The 22,573-nt window shown below is 52.2% G+C and overlaps 1 protein-coding gene across 2 annotated transcripts; it reads left to right on the top strand.

Annotated features, from left to right (window-relative positions):
- Positions 1 to 7,256: 7,256 nt before the first annotated feature.
- Positions 7,257 to 22,316, top strand: PIRT (phosphoinositide interacting regulator of transient receptor potential channels). 2 transcript variants are annotated; one of them, XM_066264308.1, is made up of 2 exons: positions 7,257 to 7,376; positions 19,213 to 22,316. In XM_066264308.1, exon 2 carries the CDS (start codon positions 19,392 to 19,394, stop codon positions 19,797 to 19,799), a length of 408 nt encoding a protein of 135 aa, XP_066120405.1. In that variant the 5' UTR covers positions 7,257 to 7,376; positions 19,213 to 19,391; the 3' UTR covers positions 19,800 to 22,316. The 2 variants fall into 2 exon arrangements, with proteins under 2 accessions (XP_066120405.1, XP_066120404.1); XM_066264307.1 differs by having other exon boundaries at positions 7,261 to 7,376; positions 19,243 to 22,316.
- Positions 22,317 to 22,573: the final 257 nt, after the last annotated feature.

Below are 22,573 nucleotides of genomic sequence, written 5' to 3'. Positions count from 1 at the left end.
ATCACCACCTCCACCATCACCATCACCACCATCACCACCTCCACCATCACCACCATCACCACCATCACCATCACCACCATCACCACCTCCACCATCACCACCATCACCACCATCACCTCCACCATCGCCATCACCACCTCCACCATCACCACCTCCACCATCACCATCACCACCTCTATCACCACCACCATCACCTCCACCATCACCACCATCACCTCCGTCACCACCATCATCACCACCACCATCACCACCACCTCCACCATCACCACCACCTCCATCACCATCACCATCACCACCACCATCATCATCACCACCACCATCATCATCACCACCACCATCACCACCTCCATCTCCACGGATATCAACTTTACTTTTATAACCTCCTCCACCTCCACTTTTACCACCAAAACCTCCCTCTCCTCCATCACCTCTCTCCTGACGCTTATATTCCCTTCGAGGCTCGCCTTTGCCACCCCTCCCGTCGGGAAGCCTCTCCCTTCCCGCCCAGTGGCTCCTGGAGGTCAGCCTGTTTAAAACGATCCTCCTCTGCATTCTGATCGCACAGCGCAGACATGTCCGTCCTCAAGAGTTTCCTTCTGGATGAAAAACGTCCGTCCACTTGCCCTTCACTGGCCACATAAACTGTCCACTCGGTCAAGGCCATGCCTTTCCCGGGCCCAGGCTGAGACAGCGCCTGACAGAACAGACCCACAGGAAATATCTGATGATGTGATGAAACTTTTAAATTATTCGAAAGACTATCTTAATTCTTTGCCATTTGGGAACCGTGGTGACTATTTTTGTGAGATTGTACGTATCAGCACACGTGGTGAAGTTGACTTTTCTAACTTCAAGTCCAGTAAGTTAATGACCATGCCAGAGCCCGATGACGGGCCAGGAGCTCCCAGGAGGAACTGCGCTCCACTTCAAATAGCAACAGTACCTAAAACGTACCGCCAGGTGGCAGCCGCACCCAAGGAGCAGGCTGCCTCTGCCCTGTGTCCACACCCCCACCCGGGGCAGTCCAGGTCCTGGACCGAGAACCAGCGGCCCACTCAGCCCGTGTCCTGCTCCTTGGAGGGACTCAGACCACCGGAAAGGAGGGCAGGTCCTGGTAAGTACTGCTCACCCCAGGAACCACCCCGCAAAAAGAGGCTCCTTCCTCCCCCGGTCCACTCTCACTTGCTCTCTGTCAACTCCACCAGTCCCTTCATCCTCCGTGTCCCCAGCCCCCCAGCCCCCACCCCCACATTATAAAATTCCCACCACCTGTGGAGAATTCCACACGCAGGACCTGCCCTGCTGCTAACCCCACACCAGCCGCTCAGTTCATCTGTACTGAGAAAGAAAAGGGCAGTACCTCCTGGACTGTCTCGTCCCCCAGGGAAATGAGGACATCCTGAGACTGTCATGTTTGTTTGCGAGGCAGAGCGGACAAGGAGGAAGACGGACAGACAGAAACAGAGAAGGAGCACCAGAGGGACAAGTCGGAAGGGGAAGGCAGCTGTGGAGTGGCTGGAGGAACCGGCCTTAGGAACAGCGCTGGGCCCCGTGGGCGTGGAGGACATGCCTGACCCAGCCAGAGAGGAAGATCAGCAAGGAGCCCTTACCTCGCTGAGCTTCTCCGGATGACCGAAGGCCAGAGCAGGAGACACCGAGGGCCAGAGAGTCCCATCTTCTCCGTCAAGGCCCCCCTCGCCAAGGGGAGAGGGAGGGAGGCAGAGATAAACAGGGCAGAAGTGCAGGTGGAAGGTTCTGCTCCTTCCTGGGCTGTCTGATTTGGGTAGTTTCTTGGCCTGACTCTCTGGGACCCTGGAAAACAAAGGGCCATCTGCCTCAGAAGGGGCCTAGGGCTTTGTGGACCAAGGAGCCCCCTTTCTCCCACATCCACCCGATCCACGAGAGCTAGAGCCCCTCCCCCAAGCCGCCTCCCTTCCTTCTTCTGTCTGTATCTCCCTCCACCCTTTGTCAGTCTGGGACTGAGGCCTCACGGGGTGCACACAAGGACTGGCTCTGGACAAATTCTCTAAGAGAAGTGGTGTTTGGGGAGTTTTGCGATTTTGTTTTGTGTTGTTGTTTTTTTGTTTTTTGGTTTTTTTTTTAAGATAAGAGCTGCCTCAATGGTTTTTAGGTTATGACAAAAAGACGTTGGAGCCAACAGTGTGAAAAACAAGGTTGTTGGCACGGACGCCTCTTCATTAGAGTAGTGAGGCCTCTCCTCGCTCCCTCCCTCACACACAGACCCAGACTCCCTCCCACAGCTGCAGCCCGCTGCCCCTCTGAGCTGGCCTGGGCGGGAAATACCCAGGCTCCGTGGAAACTCCCGCTCCTGGAGGCCTCCTCAAGAGGACTCAGAGGGCTCCAGTTCCTGGGAGCGTCCCTCCCTGTGAGTCCCCGTGAGATGGAACAGGCAGAGGGGAGTATGGACAGGAGAGCACTGCGTTGGAGTCGGAGTCTTAGTGACCTGCCCCCGCAGTAGAACTGAGAAGCATGTGCAGAATGTGGCCCTGCCTATGTCATGGGGCCACCATGAGGACCATGGCAGGCAGGCAAAAGGCCTCTATTTATTATTATTTATTATTATTATTATTATTATTATTATTTTGAGAGAGAGAGGCAGGGAGAGAAAGACAGGAACATCAAGCTGTTCCTCTATGTGCCTTGACCGGGGATCGAACTCTGTGCTCCATGACGATGCTTCAAACAACCAAGCTCTCCAGCCAGGGCTTAATTGTTATCGATTTTTTTAGAGAGACAGAGAGAGGAAGGGAGAGAGAAGGGAGGAGAAAGGGAAACATTCATTTGTTGTTCCACTCAGTCATGCATTCATTAGTTGCTTCCCGTGTGTGCCTGGACAGGGGATCAAACCCACAACCTTGTCATTTTGGGACAGTGCTCTTAACCGACTGAGCTAACCAGCCAGGGCAGGCCTCTATTAACTGTAAGGTACCTGGAGAATGTTCCCTTGGCCATTTATTCCACATCGACTGGGCGCCTCTTCTGGGCCAAGGCACCGTACTAGATTCCCAGGCTACAGAGGAAATGAAGATGAGACAAGGGCTTTGCCAAAGAGAGGAAAATGTGAAGTGATCCACGAAGCAGCAGCAGCCAAGCCCGGAGTGCGGGAGCTCTCTAGGGCAGCTGAGCCGGCGTCGACAATAACTCAACACCGTGAACAGAGGAGGGAGTGGCTACCACGAATGAAATAAAACCTGGAGGAGGGGCTGGTGCTGGTTAGGAGCCGGCTTTATGGAAACCTGGCACAAAAGGTATTTTTGAGACAGTCAGGGACATGTGAATGTGGAATGTGTATTAACAGTAAAGAATGTTAACCCCCACACATAATTATGTATGACTGCGATGGCATTGTGGTTGCTGCGTTAGAAAAGAGGGAAAGAAGAAGAAAGGAAGAAAGGGAGTCCTTGTCTGCTAGAGGTACGCGTCTCCACGTACAAGGAGGCGTGAGAAATGAGATGTCTGGGTCTGCTTTCCTGAGCTCTGAAACAATAAGACACCTACTAAGAGAGACTCCTGGTGGATAAGTGGGCTCAAATTTTTTAAAAAAACAGAGCCTAGCAGTCATTTCTGCACAGGGCCCTGTAAAGCAAACTGTGTATCTTAAAGAGCCTATATTGAAAACTGCCTAACCCTGCACTCACCTGCAGACCTCGATGCTAAGCCACTGGCCCGCACTGTGTTTCTGCCGGCTGAGCCAGCGTTTATAAAGCTTTCCTGGAATCCTATTTTAACCAATAGAATTGAGGGCTTTCCCCACCCAATCAGAGCTGGGTAGCTCTAACCAATCAGAACAGCTCTATTCTAACCAATCAGGCAGGGCAGTGCCTTTTGGGCCAAACTGCAGGGATTTAGGGGCCTCATTTGCCAGAGGATGGACCTATCAGCGACCCCGGCGGAGATGTCTGTCCTTCCTAGCAGCCCCTCCCCTGCTGGCTGGAAGAGCACTTTCCTTCTCACCAGAGTTTGGAAGACTGTGTCTCCCCGGCTGAGCTGAGACGACGCTGAGCAGCGTGAAGTAGAGCATGGAGGAGCGGAGCATAGCTGTCTGGCCGGAGACGGGCCTGGCCTCGGGCTGCCTGGTCCCAGAGCTGTGCTGTGTCACAGACACGCTGTATCACTGTTGCCTGGCTTGCACTGATTCAAGTTTTCTTCTTCACTGCACCCCAAATTGGGGATTCCTGTTGGCATTGGGTTGGCGCCAGCAATTGTCAGTTGACACATTAAAATGCTACAACACGAAAATGTAAGAAGGAGACAAATAAGCATTGATGAATGTTGGAGCTGGATTGTGCTTACAGGAAGGCTCATTAAATCATGTTTTTGCAGAGGGCAGACAGTCCTCAGGAAGTGTAATAGAGCAGAAGAGCTAAGGGGCAGCCCGCGGAGGGGCACCGGACCCAGTGGGGCTCAGGCGCCGATGCGGAGGGAGGGAGTGGGCATGCCGTGGCGGGTTAGTGAGGTGGGGGCGGGGGAGGGCACTCCGGGAGGAGAGATTTGTGCACCGCACCGACGCTCCACAGGCTGTGAGAGGGTCACCAGGTCATCTGGGCTCCCTTGGAGCTGGCCTGGTTGTAGCACTGGAAGTCTTAATGTCATGTCCCAAAAGACCATCTGGATGGTTGGTCACGCTGCCATACCATTGGGGCATGAAACATTGGGCCATCTGGGAAGGGGAGCAGAGCTGAACTGGAGCAGCTGTGGCACTCTGAATAAGAAGCCAAGAGCCTCCTCCAGGCAGTCCTTGTGCTTGCTTACTCACTCCAGGACCGCCACTGCAGCAGCAGCCCCTCCTCCCAGGACATTTGGAGTCTACTGCCCAGGGACTCAGCTGGCTCCGTGCTTCCTGCTCTGTCCTGCTGGGGAGGAGTCTGAAGATGCCACAGCTTCTGCCCTGGCCCCATTCTCCTAGACCCAACCCCCCTAATTTGCATGTATGCTTACATATGCATATATGCACATGTGTACATGTGTATTATATACATACATATATGCTATATACGCCGTTGTCTCTCAGCACCCTCGGGTGATTGGTTCCAGGACGCCCCACAGATATCAACATTTCCAGATGCTCAAGTCCCTGATAGAAAATGCCCTTGTGTTTGCCTATAACCTGTGCACATTCTCCCACATACTCAACCATCTCTAGATTACTTCTAATACCTACTCTGATGGAAATGCTACATAGTTATTCCACCATATTGTTTATGGGATATTAAATGAAAAGAGTTTGTATGTGTTTAGCACAGATGCAACCATCTGGACCTAACTCTACCTAGTACATATTAGCAACAATGTACCTTTTTAAAAACATGTTTTTGGTCTGTGGTTGGCTGAATTTGCAAAAGCAGAATGAAGGGTGAACTGTATACATACACTATATATATGGTGATACATATAATAATACATATTATAATATATATTCATGAAGAACTTGCTATGTGCATGTTATTATTTAATCCTCGTAAAAACCCTTCCCTTTATTGAATGGGTGTGATCATTGCTAGCAAGTACGTAAAGTGCTTGGACAAGTGCCCTCATGGAGGAAGTGTTACTTAAGGATTTGTCTTACTGATGGCTATTTGTACACAGCACGGTCACACCCTGCGGAGAGTGGTGGAAAGCACAGAAGTCAACACTAAGGGAAAAAGAAAATGATTTGAGTATTTTTGCATTGCAAAGTGATTCAGCCCAGGGTGCCTTCGGAAGCCAGCCCATCTGGTTTGACAAACTGCGCAGAAAGGCAGAGGGGTCCTCAGCAGAACTCCGTCTTTGGGAGCCTCCAGCCACGTGCTGTGGGTCCCAGCCCCCTGAGCAGAGGACGCGTGGCTGCACAGAGGAGGGCAGAGGGAAACCCGGTCAGCTGGCCCCGCGGGGCAGCTCAGGGGACAGCTCGGCCCTGCAGGCTCCTCCGGCCATCTGTCACCCAGCGTCCTCTGCAGAGCCTTCCCGGTCCGCAGAGCTCCTGCTCGTTTCCCGAGGATAGACTGAGGATGGCGGAGATGGAAGGAGCCCACTCCCTCTGTGGCCTCTGGTTCCCTGGACTGCTCCTGGGAAAGCCTCCCCCAGGAAGCCTCAGGGGGCTGTGACCAGCAGCCAGGACCCCCTCGCCCCCTGGCTCAAGCCACAGCCTTCCCTTTCTCCTTTCTCCTTTCTCGAGGGACCTTGGCAAAGGGCAGGGACAGCCTGGCTTTCAGGACCTTGGGCGGTTCTGTTGGCTTCAGGGTACACCTCAGCATCTTTTTTTTTGTTTTCTTTGCCATTTTTTAAAATTTTGAATATATTGGGATGACATCGATTTGCAAAACCATACAGGTTTGAACACCGTCTGCATAACACATCCCGCACCCCCCACCTCAGGCGGTTTCTTCACTCCTTCCCCCGCTGCGCCCTCCTCTGCCCACCCTCAGCCCCCTCACCCTCTGGCTGTTGCTACCCTGTCGTCTGTGTCTACATGTGAGGTACGTACCTGGGCAACTCAACGCCCAGCCTGCCACAGCCAGCTTTTGTGAGCACAATCGAATAACCAGTTACAGAGATGGAAACCCCTCCCGCACCAGAGCAGTGATTTCCATAATATGAAAAACCACAGGGCCTCAGCAGGACAGACAGGAGAACCGAAGGTGAGACCCCCGTTCAGGGCTGTCTGGGCCTGGGGGGCGGGCGGAGGCTTGTGTGCTCACTTTGCCTTCTGCTGCGGACTTCTGGGGTGTTGTCACATGGGGGGCCCACTTACAGGCACCGGGAAGCGCCCAGAGGTTGCCATCTTGGAACCGAGGATGTTAAATACATTTCCACTTGCCTTCTCCAAGGACCAGAACGACACACAACTTCCCTATCTCACTGTCAAGACCTGCACTGGGCAGAGCTGGCATCGCATTGCCTCTGGGTAATCCACCCCTTGCCAACCCTTCCCCACCAACATCGCCATCGTGTACCCCACCACCCCAGAGACGCCGGGTCTCCTGGTTCCTGAGCCCGGGTCAGGAGATGCAGCCCTGCCCAGGCACCGCCCTCATGCCCATCCCACCCAAACTGGAAGACACACTGCAGGGAAGCTCCATTAATTTTTCACGAGACTCCTCTAAGAGCAGCTGAGCCCAGCCGAAGCAGAGCCACAGTACTGATGCCGTGCCAGCAGCCCGCAAAGGGTTAACCCATTAGCCCGCATCCTGGTGAGCTCATCCCACTGGAGCCGCTGGGCTCAGCGGTGGGACTCGCTGCACACCAGCTCCTGCTCGGGGCTGGGGAGGCTCTCTCTGGCTGGGATGAACTTGCACGGGAACTCATTGCTGGCTTCCTCCCTGTGCAAGCTGGGGGGGCTTCCCAGGCCCCTCGTTCTCCCCGGAGACAGCAAGATGGTAAGTACGGAGGGGACTCATCCCCTCTGCCCATCTTTCCGTTCCCCTGGAGGAGCAAGCAGGTTTCACTTGGTTTCTGAGAGCCTCGAATCTTTGAACGGGAGTTGGAAGGCACAGTGCATGCCAGGTGAAGGGGACGGGGCTACGGCTTGGGAGGGGGTGACACGTGTGCGGGCAGAAGAAGACTGCCCCGGAGGGTCCTGGCAGAGAGGGGTGGTGGGCAGGGAGGGGCTGCCCCTGCTGTGCACAGCATCCGGCTCTCATCCTTGGCACTCACTGGGGGCACGAGCTGGGCAGGGGACACATTCCCAAACCTGGACAGAGGCAGGAGCAAAAAAAAAAAAAAAAAAAGCCAGATATTGAAGTGAAAGGGCACCCTCAGGGCCCAGGGTGCACGGGCGGGACCCCAGGCCATCCGCGCATGGCTCCCTGCTGCAGGTGCAGCCGGCGCACAGGGAGGGACCAGGAAACCCCAGTGCAGCACCTGCCTGGGCACCCTCACCTCAGAAAGGGGGAGCCAGACAGGCGCAGGCAAACAGGCTCAGATCCAGAGGGCGCTCATGCCTCAGGGGCCGTCTGTCCTGGTAGAGGCAGAGGTAACCACCTGAGCCAGAGCGTGCTCATGCCTCAGAGGCCGTCTGTCCTGGCAGAGGCAGACCTTACCACATGAGCTATTTCCCACCTCGTCACTGGGCAGGGCTGGGGCGTCCGCCGCACGGGGACAGAGGTGAGTGGCCCTGTCGAGGCCGAGTATGACCTTGGGAGAACTTCTCTTCCAAGGACTTTGAGCAAGTGACCGATCATGGCTGTGCCCTGGCGACAGAGGCGGTGCATTCAGAAATGCTCTGGGGACGCCACGGGGAAAGAGCGAGACTCTCCACGTCTCAGGGACTAAGAAACAGAACAACACGAAGCACCCGGGTCTTTCTCGGGAATGAGAATCATGTTATGTCCAGGCCTCGCGCTGTGTGGGCCCTGCTCTCTGGGACCAGCCTCCCCCCTGGGAAGCAGCGTGCGCCACCCCTGCCCTGTGCTCTGGTCCTTGCAATAAGGGCCCAGCGCCTGTCGGGGAGAAGCCTGGGAAGGGGCAGACAGAGCCAGGCCCAAGCACAGCCGGGCCTCGTGCAGCGGCCAGGCGCATTACAAGGATGCCACTTAGATCCAAATTCCTCATAGACAACAAATACACTCTTTTAAAGGGTTTTATTTATTGATTTTAAAGAGAGAATAAAAGGAGAGAAAGGGGCGTGTGGGGGAGAACAGGAAGCACCAGCTCATAGTAGTTGCTTCTCTTATGTGTGTTGACCAAGCAAGCCTAGGGTTTTGAACCAGCAACCTCAGCCTTCCAAGTTGATGCTTTATCCACTGCGCCACCCCAGGCCAAGCTAAACAACAAATAAATATTTAATAGAAGTATGTCCTGTGCAATACTTGGATCATTCTTACACACACACGCATTCACTGTTAATCCGAAACACAAATTTAACTGGGCATCTTGTCTTGCTATTGGCTAAATCTGGCAACCTATTAATATTGATGGGGTTTCATTAGATTCCAGGGAGGATGGCGCAGGGAAGGGCCGGAGGTGAGGGCTGAGGTCAAGTGCGGGCACCGCGCGGGCGGGCGCTCGGAAGGGGGCAGTGAATAAAGAGAGGGGAAAGGCAGAGCTCCTCCCCGAGAAGGGGCCGATAGAGTGTGTAGACCGGGCCTGGGGTCCCGCAGCTCTGGGCCTCGGTCTCCTTGCCTGTGAAACAGGAGTGATGGCCTGAGTTCCCACCCTGCCCAGCCCCTCAGGGAATGCAGGAGGGAATGAAGGGCTGTAAGTATGGACACCTGCAGGTGGCCTCCTGGGCACAATTCACTTACTTCGCTTTCCATGGCCCTTCCCACTAAGTGGTGCGTCTCAGACACCCCAGCATCTGCCAGAGGGGAAGGACCTGGTGCTTTTTACCTGGGACACTCGCTGTGGCTCCTCAGCTTGCACACTCCACACACCACCAATGAGTGTATTTGTTGTCTATGAGGAATTTGGATCTAAGTGGCATCCTTGCTGGGGAGGAACAGATAGATGAGTGTGTGAGGAAAAGTTAAAACTTCCTGGCTGGTGTTTCTGCTCTCATTTGAGACATCTCTGTACCTCCTTCCCTCAGAGACAGCCTTGAGTATGCACGGTGTGCACACCTCGAGCCCCTCTGTGGAGAAGGGCATGGTCTCAGTTGCCTGTAACTCCATGTCTAGCAGAGGACAGTGCCCGGGAGTTGCTTGAAAAGTTGTTGGTTGCCATGTTGGCGAATGCTGTCAGCTTGGAGCTAATCAGCAAGTGGGGGGGGGGGTACAAGGTCAACACAGACACTGCAGCGATGTAAGTTGGCAGCATCTCCAAGCAAGCGGGCAATTACAAATACGCGGCAGACATGTAGCGCAGTGCTAACAGGATTAAGAGATGGTCCCACGGGTTCCGCCTTCCTTGGGATCCATTTTTCACTTACCAAACCCGTCTTTGTTCTGCCCGGGGCCCTGTTTCTCTGAAAGTGTGTGTTTTCCTTCAAGGGATGATGTCTTTCAAAGGCAAGGTGGAAAAGGTAAAATTCTTATTATTCTTGTCCCTCCCTTCTTCCTCTCTGCCTCCCTCTCTCTAGCTCCATTTCCATCTCATCTTTATCCCATCCCCACCTCATCCCCATCCCTGTCCCCTCTCTATCCCTACTTTCATCTCCGTCTCTCTATCTCTATCTCCATCCTCTTATCCATCCCCATCCCCATCCTCATCTCCATCCCGATCCTCAGCTCCATCTCCAACCCCATCTCCAGCTCCATCATCATCTCCATCTCCATCCTCATCTCCATCTCCATCTCGTCTCCATCTCCATCCCCATCCTCATCCTCATCTCCATCCCCATCCTCATCTCCATCTCTATCTCCATCTCCATCTTCATCTCCATCCCCATCCTCATCCTCATCTCCATCTCCATCCTCATCTCCATCCTCATCTCCATCCCCATCCTCATCTCCATCTCTATCTCCATCTCCATCTTCATCTCCATCCCCATCCTCATCCTCATCTCCATCTCCATCCCCATCCTCATCTCCATCTCTATCTCCATCTTCATCTCAATCCCCATCCTCATCCTCATCTCCATCTCCATCCTCATCCTCATCTCCATCTCCATCCTCATCTTCATCCTCATCTCCATCTCCATCCTCATCTCCATCCTCATCCTCATCTCCATCTCCATCCTCATCTCCATCCTCATCCTCATCTCCATCTCCATCCCCATCTCCATCCCCATCCTCACCTCCATCCTCATCCTCATCTCCATCTCCTTCCTCATCTCCATCTCCATCTTCATCTCCATCCCCATCCTCATCCTCATCTCCATCCTCATCTCCATCTCCATCTCCATCCTCATCTCCATCTCCATCCTCATCTCCATCTCCGTCCACATCTCCATCCTCATCTCCATCCCCATCCTCATCCTCATCTCCATCTCCATCCTCATCTCCATCTCCATCTCCATCCTCATCTCCATCCTCATCTCCATCTCCATCCTCATCTCCATCCCCATCCTCATCTCCATCCTCATCTCCATCTCCATCTTCATCTCCATCCCCATCCTCATCCTCATCTCCATCTCCATCCTCATCTCCATCTCCATCTCCATCCTCATCTCCATCCTCATCTCCATCTCCATCTCCATCCTCATCTCCATCCTCATCTCCATCTCCATCTCCATCCTCATCTCCATCTCTGTCCTCATCTCCATCCTCATCTCCATCCCTATCCTCATCTCCATCTCCATCCCCATCCTCATCCTCATCTCCATCTCCATCCTCATCCTCATCTCCATCTCCATCCTCATCTCCATCCTCATCCTCATCTCCATCTCCATCCTCATCTCCATCCCCATCCTCATCTCCATCTCCATCCTCATCTCCATCTCCATCCTCATCTCCATCCCCATCCTCATCTCCATCTCCATCCTCATCTCCATCTCCATTCTCATCTCCATCTCCATCTCCATCTTCATCTCCATCTTGATCTCCATCCCCATCCTCATCCTCATCTCCATCTCCATCTCATCATCTCCATCCTCATCTCCATCCTCATCTCCATCTCCATCCTCATCTCCATCTCCATTCCCATCCTCATCTCCATCCTCATCCTCATCTCCATCTCCATCCTCATCTCCATCCCCATCCTCATCTCCATCTCCATCCTCATCTCCATCCCCATCCTCATCTCCATCCCCATCCTCATCTCCATCTCCATCCTCATCTCCATCTCCATCTTCATCTCCATCTTCATCTCCATCCCCATCCTCATCCTCATCTCCATCTCCATCTCATCATCTCCATCCTCATCTCCATCTCCATCTCATCATCTCCATCCTCATCTCCATCTCATCATCTCCATCCCCATCCTCATCCTCATCTCCATCTCCATCTCATCATCTCCATCCTCATCTCCATCTCCATCTCATCATCTCCATCCTCATCTCCATCTCATCATCTCCATCCTCATCCTCATCTCCATCTCCATCCTCATCCTCATCTCCATCTCCATCCTCATCTTCATCCTCATCTCCATCCTCATCCTCATCTCCATCCCCATCCTCATCTCCATCCCCATCCTCATCTCCATCTCCATCCTCATCTCCATCTCCATCCTCATCTCTATCTCCATCCTCATCTCCATCCTCATCTCCATCTCCATCCCCATCCTCATCTCCATCCTCATCCTCATCTCCATTTCCATCTTCATCTTCATCTCCATCTCCATCCTCATCCTCATCTCCAACTCCTCCTCATCTCCATTTCCATCTCCATCCTCATCTCCATTTCCATCTTCATCTTCATCTCCATCTCCATCCTCATCCTCATCTCCAACTCCTCCTCATCTCCATTTCCATCTCCATCTTCATCTCCATCTCCATCCCCATCCTCATCTCCATCCCCATCCTCATCTCCATCCCCATCCTCATCTCCATTTCCATCTTCATCTTCATCTCCATCTCCATCCTCATCCTCATCTCCAACTCCTCCTCATCTCCATTTCCATCTCCATCTTCATCTCCATCTCCATCTTCATCTCCATCCCCATCCTCATCTCCATCTCCATCCTCATCTCCATCCCCATCCTCATCTCCATCCCCATCCTCATCTCCATCTCCATCCTCATCTTCATCCCCATCCTCATCTCCATCTCCATCCTCATCTCCATCTTCATCCTCATCTTCATCTCCATCCTCATCTCCATCCCCATCCTCATCTCCATCCCCATCCTCATCTCCATCCCCATCCTCATCTCCATCTCCATCCTCATCTCCATCCCCATCCTCATCTCCATCTCTATCTCCATCTCCATCTTCATCTCCATCCCCATCCTCATCCTCATCTCCATCTCCATCCCCATCCTCATCTCCATCTCTATCTCCATCTCCATCTTCATCTCAATCCCCATCCTCATCCTCATCTCCATCTCCATCCTCATCCTCATCTCCATCTCCATCCTCATCTTCATCCTCATCTCCATCTCCATCCTCATCTCCATCCTCATCCTCATCTCCATCTCCATCCTCATCTCCATCCTCATCCTCATCTCCATCTCCATCCCCATCTCCATCCCCATCCTCATCTCCATCCTCATCCTCATCTCCATCTCCATCTTCATCTCCATTCTCATCTCCATCCTCATCTCATCTCCATCCTCATCTCCATCTCCATCTCCATCTCCGTCCTCATCTCCATCTCCATCTCCATCTCCGTCCTCATCTCATCTCCATCCTCATCCTCATCATCATTTCCATCTCCGTCCTCATCTCATCTCCATCCTCATCTCCATCCTCATCTCTTCTCCATCCTCATCTCATCTCCATCTTCATCTCCGTCCTCATCTCATCTCCATCCTCATCTCCATCTCCATCTCCATCTCCATCTCCATTCCCTCTTCATTTCACCTCCATCCTCATCCCTATCCTCACATCTATCTCTATTTCCATCTTTATCCTCTGTCCCCACTTCTCAATTTCTCCAGCAAGCACCTTCTCTTCCTTCAGGACCCCCTCTTCTCAGAATCAGTTACACACTCTTTCCCATCAGAGCCAGGTGACTACTCACCCTACAGATTTTCCTTTCCTGTCTCCACCCTATTCTAGAAACTACCACACCTTTTCCCACAGTGGCTGGGCCATGTTACATTCTCACCAGCCGTGGACGAGAGTTCTCGTACCACATCTGTTTGTCACTGTGAGCTTTTAACGTTTTAATTATTCCAGGGAATGTGTGGCTGTATCTCATTGTGGTTTTAATCTGAGATATTTTTCTGTTGAATATCAACTTCAAGCACTTTTTCATGGGTTTCTTGTTCATTTGTTGATCTTCCTTGGAAATGGGTTTGTCTAAATCTTTTGCCCATTTTTATAAAATCAGCATGTTTGTGTCTTTATTTATTAAATGTGGTTGTTCTTATCTAGTCTAGCTACAAATCCTTTCACAAGTACATATTTTGCAAAAATTCTCTCCTGGTCCATAGCTTGCCTATTCGTTTTCTTCTTCGTAGCTTTATGTTTATGTTCAAGTTATGGCCATGACTCGTCTTGAATTAATATTTGCTGATGGGTGGAGGTGGATTCCAGGCTGATCTTTTCCCCATGTGAACATGCAGTTGTTTTTTTTTTGTTTTGTTTTTTTTTTTTAAAGATTTTATTTATTCATTATAGAGAGGAGAGAGAGAGAAAGAGAAGGGGGAGGAGCAGGAAGCATCAACTCCCATATGTGCCTTGACCGGGCAAGCCAGGGTTTTGAACCGGCAACCTCAGCGTTTCCAGGTTGACACTTTATCCACTGCGCCACCACAGGTCAGGCCATGCAGTTGTTTTAACACCACTCGTTGGATGAGTTTTCTTTCCCCATTGAATTGCTTTGGTGCATTTGTAAAAAGTCGATTATTTTTGGTTATTGTTTGGCGTGCTGGGCTGGTTGCTAGGGATAGCAGTCTGACTTCCTACAAGTCTGACTTAGAGAAGGCAGGTGGGCTTCCTGCCCCAGTAACTGTAGGGTAGAGTTGGTTCCCTGGGCTGGTTGTGGGTCAAAGAACTATTTTTATATAAAGTCTGACCATTGTCTGTCTTTGTATTCAGCCTCTCATTTATTATAAACATTTGCAAACATACAGAAAAGTAGAAATAGTAATATAATGAACTTTCATACAGCCATCATTTAGATGTAGTAATTTTTGGTTTGTCATATTTGATTTAAAGTTTGGTATTTTTATGTGGATTGTAGCATCACAATATTTACCCTTCTATGTTGTCTCAAGATGAATCTTTTTTTTTATTATTTTCATTTTTCCCAAGCTGGAAACAGGGAGGCAGTCAGACAGACTCCCACATGCGCCCGACCAGGATCCACCCGGCAAGCCCACCAGGGGGCGATGCTCTGCCCCTCTGGGGCGTTGCTCTGTTGCATCCAGAGCCATTCTAGTGCCTGAGGCAGAGGCCACAGAGCCATCCTCAGCACCCAGGCCATCTTTGCTCCAATGGAGCCTCGGCTGCGGGAGGGGAAGAGAGAGACAGAGAGGAAGGAGAGAGGGAGGGGTAGAGAAACAGATGGGCGCTTCTCCTGTGTGCCCTGGCCGGGAATCGAACCCGGGACTTCTGCACGCCAGGCCGATGCTCTACCACTGAGCCAACTGGCCAGGGCCTCAAGATGAATCTTAATATCTACAAAGGCATTTTCTTATGTGTCCACAATCTCATTGTCATACTGAACATAACTTCTAATTCCTTAATGTCATCAAATACCCAATCCATAGTCAAGCTTACTCTAAAATATCCCAAGATGTCTTTGCACAGTTGGTTTGTTCTAGTCAGAACCTAAAGAAAGGAACGTATTGCATTTAGTAATATCTTTTAATTATCTCTGTTTAAACAGTTTATTAATGTTTAACATTCACACAGGAAAGTAGTCATATCAAAGGATACAGCTCAACTTGTCCACACCCACGTCAGCAGCTGGCGTGCTCAGGCCAGGAGTCAGAACATGACCTGCGCCCCAAAGCGCTCTATGTGCCCCTGCTCTCCGACACTACCCCACCCACCAGAGGTGACCATGACCCCGATCGCCAGTAGCACCGACCGCCTAACAGGTTTTTGGATTTTATCTAAGTGAAATCTCACTTTATGTGAATGAAAATGTGTCCGGCTTGTCGTGCTCAGCCTCCTGTTTGGAGATTCGGGCCCGTTTTTATGTGTAGGGTTGTCATTCTCTTTTCATGGCTGCAGGGTCCCGACCAGAGCGCCAGGTGCGGCTTGCCCAGCCCTAGTCGTGTGCTACAGATGAGGTCCCCGCACGAAACCCACCTCCTGACACTGTAAAGTTGACCTCCAGGGACGAGGGACCTCTTTAATTTCCCTTCTGAAAGTGCTGCCCCGAGGGCAGAGCCAACAATCACACCTGTGGTTAGTCCAAGAGGCCCAGTGTCTCCAGCCTTCCCCGTCTCTCTCCTAGAGAGACTATCCCTAATTACATCTGCAAAGACCCTTATTCCAAATTCAGGTCACACGCTGAGGTCCTGGGTGGACACAACTCAACCCACTAGGGGGGGTTAGGAACATTTCGACACATTCAAACCAACTCTTCAGGAACTCATCCCAGCCTGAAAGCGTGCTTCTCCTCACGGGCCGGCTGCCCGGATGCGGCCAGCTCCCTCACAGAGCCCCAGCAGCTCGGCCAGTCCTCTGAGCACCTGCTAAGTGCCAGGTGCGCCCCAGGGGAATCGGTTGGGTGGAGGGTGAGTAACAGCATCCTTAGTCCTGAGGCAGTTTGCAAGAGAGGGACAGAAAGGCCACTGTGGAGCGCTGGTTCTCCACGATACTGGTTTTGCCTCCAGGGGACATCTGGCAATGCCAGGAGACATTTTTTATTATCATGACTGAAAAGAAGGGGAAATGCCCTGGTATCTGGTGGGTAGAGGCCAGCCTATATCTTACTTTTACTAAATATTCTACAACGTACAAGACAGCCCCTTATAACGAAGAGTTATTGGGTCCAAAACGTCAATACTGCCACTGTTGAGAAACTCTCATATCAGAAAAAGAATAGATTCTTTAGGATTTTTTAAAAATTATACAACTCATACTGCCCCCTCGTTGGTGATTTTTCAGGAAACTTGGAGTCTTGATTCACCACCTGTGGACCTATCCAAACTAGCTTTAGTATGAGAAACAATCAATGAACAACTAAGGTGCCATAACTATGAGTAGATGCTTCCCATCTCTCTCCCTTTCTGTCTGTCTGTCTCTCTCTCGCATGCACATGCTAAAAATAAATAAGTAAATACATAATAATAACAATAAAACTAGCTTTAGAAGTCCCTTAATCCAACTTCTTTATTCCATAGAGGAGAAAACAAGGATAAAGCAGACAAATATTCATAATAGCAACAGGGGCCATGTCTTGAACACCTACATGTACCACTCAATGCAGTTGTGTCTTGTGAAATCTGATAGTCACTACACCGCTGTGAGACAGATACTCTACTCTCTGTATTTTATTCATGGTACTAGTAAGTCTTGGGAGGTTAAGTAATCTGCCCAAAGTCCAAGCTTAGTGGAGGCAAACTGGGCTGACACAGCAATCTCTCTGTTGCCAAAGACCCGAATCTTTCTATCCCACATGGACACTGCAAGTAGGGTTAGTGACTTGTTGCCTGCCAATTCACTATCCCAAAGACACATGTCTTCTTACGTATGTCAACGAAATTAAAGTTTCTCGTTCTCTGAGCTGTCATGAGCCACTACAATTTAGATGATAGATGATAGATAACTAAATGTAGATAGATGATAGATAGATAGATGATAGATAGATAGATAGATAGATAGATAGATAGATAGATAGATAGATAGATAGATAGATGATCGACAGACATCTACACAGGACGGCCAACCTTTTATGTTGGCAAGCACAGATACTAACAAAACTAATGATCATCTTCCATTATGATGATTGTATAAAAAGAAAGGATGTCAAAGAAGGAAGGAAGGACATCATCTCAGAGTAAAAACAGTCCTTTAAGTTGAACAAACGTAACACTATGAAGAGCTTACAACAGAGTCATTTCCCTATTGGCTGGTGAGCCGCTCAGCACCATTATTTAACTGCATCATTCCAGATTCAGTACGAGGTTAGCTGACTGCAGAATGAAGCCCCAATGTGAAAACGTCACACACTGTCATAGTGGAGGGACCCTCAGGGCTCCCCCAGACGAGTGCTTCTGTGCAAGGAGCTTTGAGTCCGGAGACCTTGGCCGAAGCCCAACACAGCCGCAGAGGAGGTGGGAGTGTGCCTCCGGCCGCTCCTGAATCTCTCTGGGCCTCGGTCTCTGGTCTCTGGCCGGTCCATACACAACGGGCATGAATGAATGACGTCCTCACTGGGCCAAAGAGCGCGTGTGAGGTGCCTCCAGCCAGCCCGGCCGGCCCCGCCCTCCTCCCTCGGATTCGGGGAATCCTTTCTCCCCTGCAGAGGCCCAGCTTCCAGGCGCACTCTTTCTGTTCTCGACGCAGCAGGTCCTTTCTCCTTCGCCCAGAGCTGCCCCGGTTCAGCTGAGAACCGCCAGGTTCTCCATGACAACATCTGCGGTCTCCGAAAGCAGTGAGCCCTCCTCCCCGGGGCCCTCACAGCAAGGTAGTGGAAACGGCCACCAGGAGGAAATCTTACGATGTCACAAGGTCCACCTGAGACACTAGGTTGCAACAACACACATAAAGGCTCCTGGCTGGGATTGCATAGCACGCCTCCTGGTCGCGTCCCTGCCTCTGGCGCACAGGGGACAGGGAGCTTGGAAATAAATGACCGCTGCGCTTATGCACACCCACCACAGGACCGAAAGGGTAATGAGCTCCTGGTGCCCATGCCCACCAAGCACCCCGCCCCACGGCTCAGCCTCTGGAAGCAGCAGGAGAACGTCCCCGCTCTGGATGAGTGTGTGTGAACAGAAATGTCTGCACCCTGAAGGCAGGGAAATGTGCTCATTCCTGTTTTCTCCCTGTCAAAGGGAAGGAGAGGAGGTAACGGGAGTTCTAGGAAGCAGGAGCATTGTGCTCTGAGAAAGGTGGGGACACTCTTCCAGGGGGCGGGGGTGGGAGGCTCAGACCTGAGTTCCTGGGCGGGTAGAAGGAGGCAGGTGTCGAGAGGATTAGTCTGAAGGTAACATTGTAGGAAGTGTGCCAGACATTGTTGCAGTGCATTCCATGTCTTACCTCGTTAAACCCTCTTGAAAACCCTGTAAGTAAATAGGAGTGTTATTCTATTTTATAGATAGGGAACTGGAGGCTCAGAGACATTAAGTAACTCACTCAAGATAACAGAGCTAGAAAGTGATTGAGGTCTTGGCCGGTGGCGCAGTGGATAGAGCGTCGGCCCGGCGTGTGGATGTCCCAGGTTTAATTACCGGTCAGGGCACACAGGGGAAGCGCCTAACTGCTTCTCTCTCCCTCTGTCTCCCCCTTCTTTCCCTCTTCTTTTGGTTCCAGCCTGTCCCGAGGGCTGAAGGTAGCTCTTGATACTGAGCATGGCCCCGGGCGGGAGTCTGCCTCACTATCTCCCCTCTTCTTACCCAAAACCAACCAACCAACAAAGAAAAAAGGTGATTGAATCTGAAAATAAGGTGCCAGTCAGCAAACTGTTGATTTTGTATAATGGGCACCACTGTTCCATTTTAAATACTAAAAGCAGGTGATTAGAATGATACAATATTTATCTTTTACAAGAAAAAGAAAAAAAAAACACCACACCAGCTTGAGTGGTTTCTTTTTTTTTTTTATTTTTTTATCAGGGTCTCATCTGATTTTCCTTTTGGCCTTAGCGGAAACCCTGTATCACCCGCCACTGAGAGCCAGGCTGAAGACGGACGCTGAGAACAGGCGCTGTGTGTGAGCAGCCCTGGGGCTTTGCCCTTCGTTCCGGCTGTTGCGGGTACCGGGTGTCGTCGTTGGGTCCTGAGCGGCTGTGACGATGGAGGCTCTCCCCCAAGCCCTGGAGGTCGACGAGAAATCTCCAGAATCCAGGGACCTCCTGCCCAGCCAGACGGCCAGCTCCCTCTGTACAAGCTCCAGAAGTGAGTCTGTCTGGACCGCCACACCCCGGAACAACTGGGAGATCTACAACAAGCCCATCGTCATCATGTCCGTGGGCGGCGCCATCTTCCTCTTGGGCGTGGCCGTCACCTGCTTGGCCTACAAGTTGGATCTGGGTAAGAAAGGCAGCGAGGCCCTTAAGATGATGGGGCCCGCCTTCCTGTCCCTGGGACTCATGATGCTCGTGTGCGGGCTGGTGTGGGTGCCCATCATCAAGAAGAAACAGAAGCAGAGACAGAAGTCAGTCTTCTTCCAGAACCTCAAGTCCTTCTTCTTAAATCGCTGACGGCGGCCGCACCGTCCGTCCTTCCCAGCGTCCTGCCGCCTCCGCTCAGAGAAGGAGATTTGATGACCAACATCCAACATCCCAACGCCTTGGCGGTGGGGAGTGGGGTGGAGGGAAACACGTCAAAATGATCCAGGCAATCCCTCTCCCTGGATCTGTGGGAAAGAGAGAGCTCAAGGCTCCGCCTTCTGTGTCGTCGGGGTGCACTGCTGATGTATCTCACTTAGCGCCTGCCGTTACTGATGCCTCCCGTAGGCCCTGTCCACACCCCTCCCCTCTCATGGCTCTCGGTCCATCCTGCACCCAGGCGTCGCTCATCGAACTCTCTCTGCCAAGTGCTATGCACACTGGGAAATTCCTTGGAGTGCCTGAGCTGGATCTCACAGTTGCATCCTTCTAGAACTACAAACCGACCAACAGAGGACCTCGGCAGAGGGGAGGGTGGGCTGACGTCCCACCCACTGGGTTCCGGCCCAGCCCCCTCTGTGGACTGTCTTGCATTGCAGAACAGACAAGTCACCAGTATCAAATATTCCAGAGAGTGAACAGGGAAGGGGGTGGGGAAGGCACCTTCCCCCAGGGCACGGCTCTGGGAGTCAGCCAGCAGGACGTCCAGTTCTCTCACAGGGCACTAGGGTATGCTAAAGGCTGTCAGATTCCCCTTGACCTTCGAACTTCCTCTCCTTGACCACTCTCCCCTTACGAACTTGCCAGGTAGCCAAGGACTGGTGCGCATTCCCTACTGTCCTCTGTGCCCCTCCGTTGGGCTCTAGAACAGCAGCATGGAGAGCTGCAGGGGAATCCTGTAATCCAATCCAAGAAGATGGAATTTTGCATTTAAATGGTCTGTAGATTTTCCAGAGATGGAATTCAGTTTTAAAAAAATCTGTCTCCCTCTCCCCACCCACCACCAAGTGCCCTGCTCTGGGCCAGACCCTGGGCTGGGAGCAGGACAGACAGGTTGCCTGCCCTCGTCCTCTTTCCAGAGTACGGGATACAGCCGGGACCATAGGCATTGGAGATCCCTGTGCTTCACACGTGATCGGGCAATGTGGGTGGGTGACGGGAGCCCCTAACCCAGACTGCAGAGAGGGCAGAATGCTGGGTGGAGGCGAGTTAGGAAATTGTAGAGCAACTTTCCTGACCTCCCAAACGTTGTGACTCGCCCTTTCTTGTTGATCTACTGCTCGCTTGCTTCCTCAAGGGCCTCAAGGCAGCTTCTCCTGGGACTGGGAAGCTGAGGGCCTCCTGGGTGTGTGGGAGAGCCTGGAAGGTTTCCAGAGAGACCACCAATCACACAGCACCCTTGTGGTATAGGTGCTCTCAAAACCTGGGGCTTCCTGTAGTAGCCAGAGACCCTGAGGTGACAGACCCGGGGGGCTACCACCACACTGCCCCAGGCCAGGCCGGGCTCCGCAGAGAAGATTTGATAACTGTGGGAGAACGGCATCTTGCACTATAATCACCCTTGTCTTAAGCTAGCCCCCCCTTCACACCTTAGTGGTCGCCATGGCAACTCCTCTCTCTCTCTAACAGGCCCCTCGGGTATCTCCATCCTTCACTGGTGATTCCACATGTAGAGTCAAAACCTCACCTTGTTCCCTCTGCATCATGGGTAATTCCATGAAGACAAATACTGGTGACACGGGGGCCATCCTCACCCCTCCTATCCAAGGGCCGGTGGCCTTTGAGTTTCACCCAGAATGACCATGTCTCATCCGCTCAGTGTGTCTGGGACCTTTAGCCTACCTGTCCCCTGCACACAGGTGGTCAGGGTCAACCCTGGAGGTGTTGCAAGGGCTGCATCACTGATGATAGCTCCAAGGACGAAAGTGGCCGGGCTTACAGCTCAGTTCCTTTCTCTGACACGAAGGCAGGTTCCACACCAGCCCTGCAATCGCTCCTCCACCACCTGACGCCTTCTCACCAGGGGGCAAACGGGCTGGTCTCCAGGGGAACGGCTGGAAAGCCACACTTCCTGCGTCTCCATTGGCCTGGCCAAAAGCTGGCGGTCTGGGCACAGCTGCCGGGGAGGCTCCAGGCTGACGTGACCACCACCCGCGTCTCTGTGGAAGGAAGTTTGGGAAGAGCCAGGACCCTAGAAAGTGTCCACACCCTGGACTCACCTCGCAGTCCGCAGCAGGTGGACTTGCCCACATCCCCGGCTCCTCAAGCTAGTTCCTCGGCAAGGAAAGTCGGGGAGCACTCTGAGGGGAGACTCCCCAAGCCTCACGCAGCCCCACGGCGACTCCCCCAGGGGAGCGGGCCCAGGAGCGTGCCAGCACCACACGAAGGGGCTTTTGCCAAAGACCATCAGTCACCCCACGGGAGCCCGAGGAATGGGTGTGCCTGAGCTGGTCAGAGGCCACATTTCTGGACAGAAGCATCACCGCCGTGACTCCTGTATGCCCACGGGCCAGAGGACGGGGCTGGCATCCACCTGTTGGGCTAACTGGATGGGATTATTCCCCCCTGCCCCGCCTACCCTGAAGCTGTCCTGTTGGGGAGAGTTCAATGTAATCTGCGGTCTCACAGAATCGATGTCTTGTTGACTTGTGTTCCATATTCTGCTCAACAGTGAGTTCTGCTTACCCTATTTAATGGTGTCTTCTGTGTTTTCCTTCTGTTCTCTCAGAAGCTCACTGGTTCCTCTAAACCGCCCCTCCCACCACCACGTCTCTCTTTCCCCCTCCCCCGGGGAGCCGTCCAGGAGAAAGGGGACAAGGTGGGTTTCATGCACGGCTGCTCAGGTGCAGCAGAGAAGCTGACGACCC

The sequence above is a fragment of the Saccopteryx bilineata genome, chromosome 2 (genome assembly GCF_036850765.1).
Source record: "Saccopteryx bilineata isolate mSacBil1 chromosome 2, mSacBil1_pri_phased_curated, whole genome shotgun sequence".
Taxonomy (NCBI): Eukaryota; Metazoa; Chordata; class Mammalia; order Chiroptera; family Emballonuridae; genus Saccopteryx; species Saccopteryx bilineata.
The sequence above is the reverse complement of the archived record's forward strand: the minus strand, read 5'-3'. Positions and strand labels throughout refer to the sequence as shown.

Coding starts and splice junctions, on each gene's coding strand:
- PIRT (XM_066264308.1), top strand. CDS start 19,392: ATGGAGGCTCTCCCCCAAGCCCTGGAGGTCGACGAGAAATCTCCAGAA.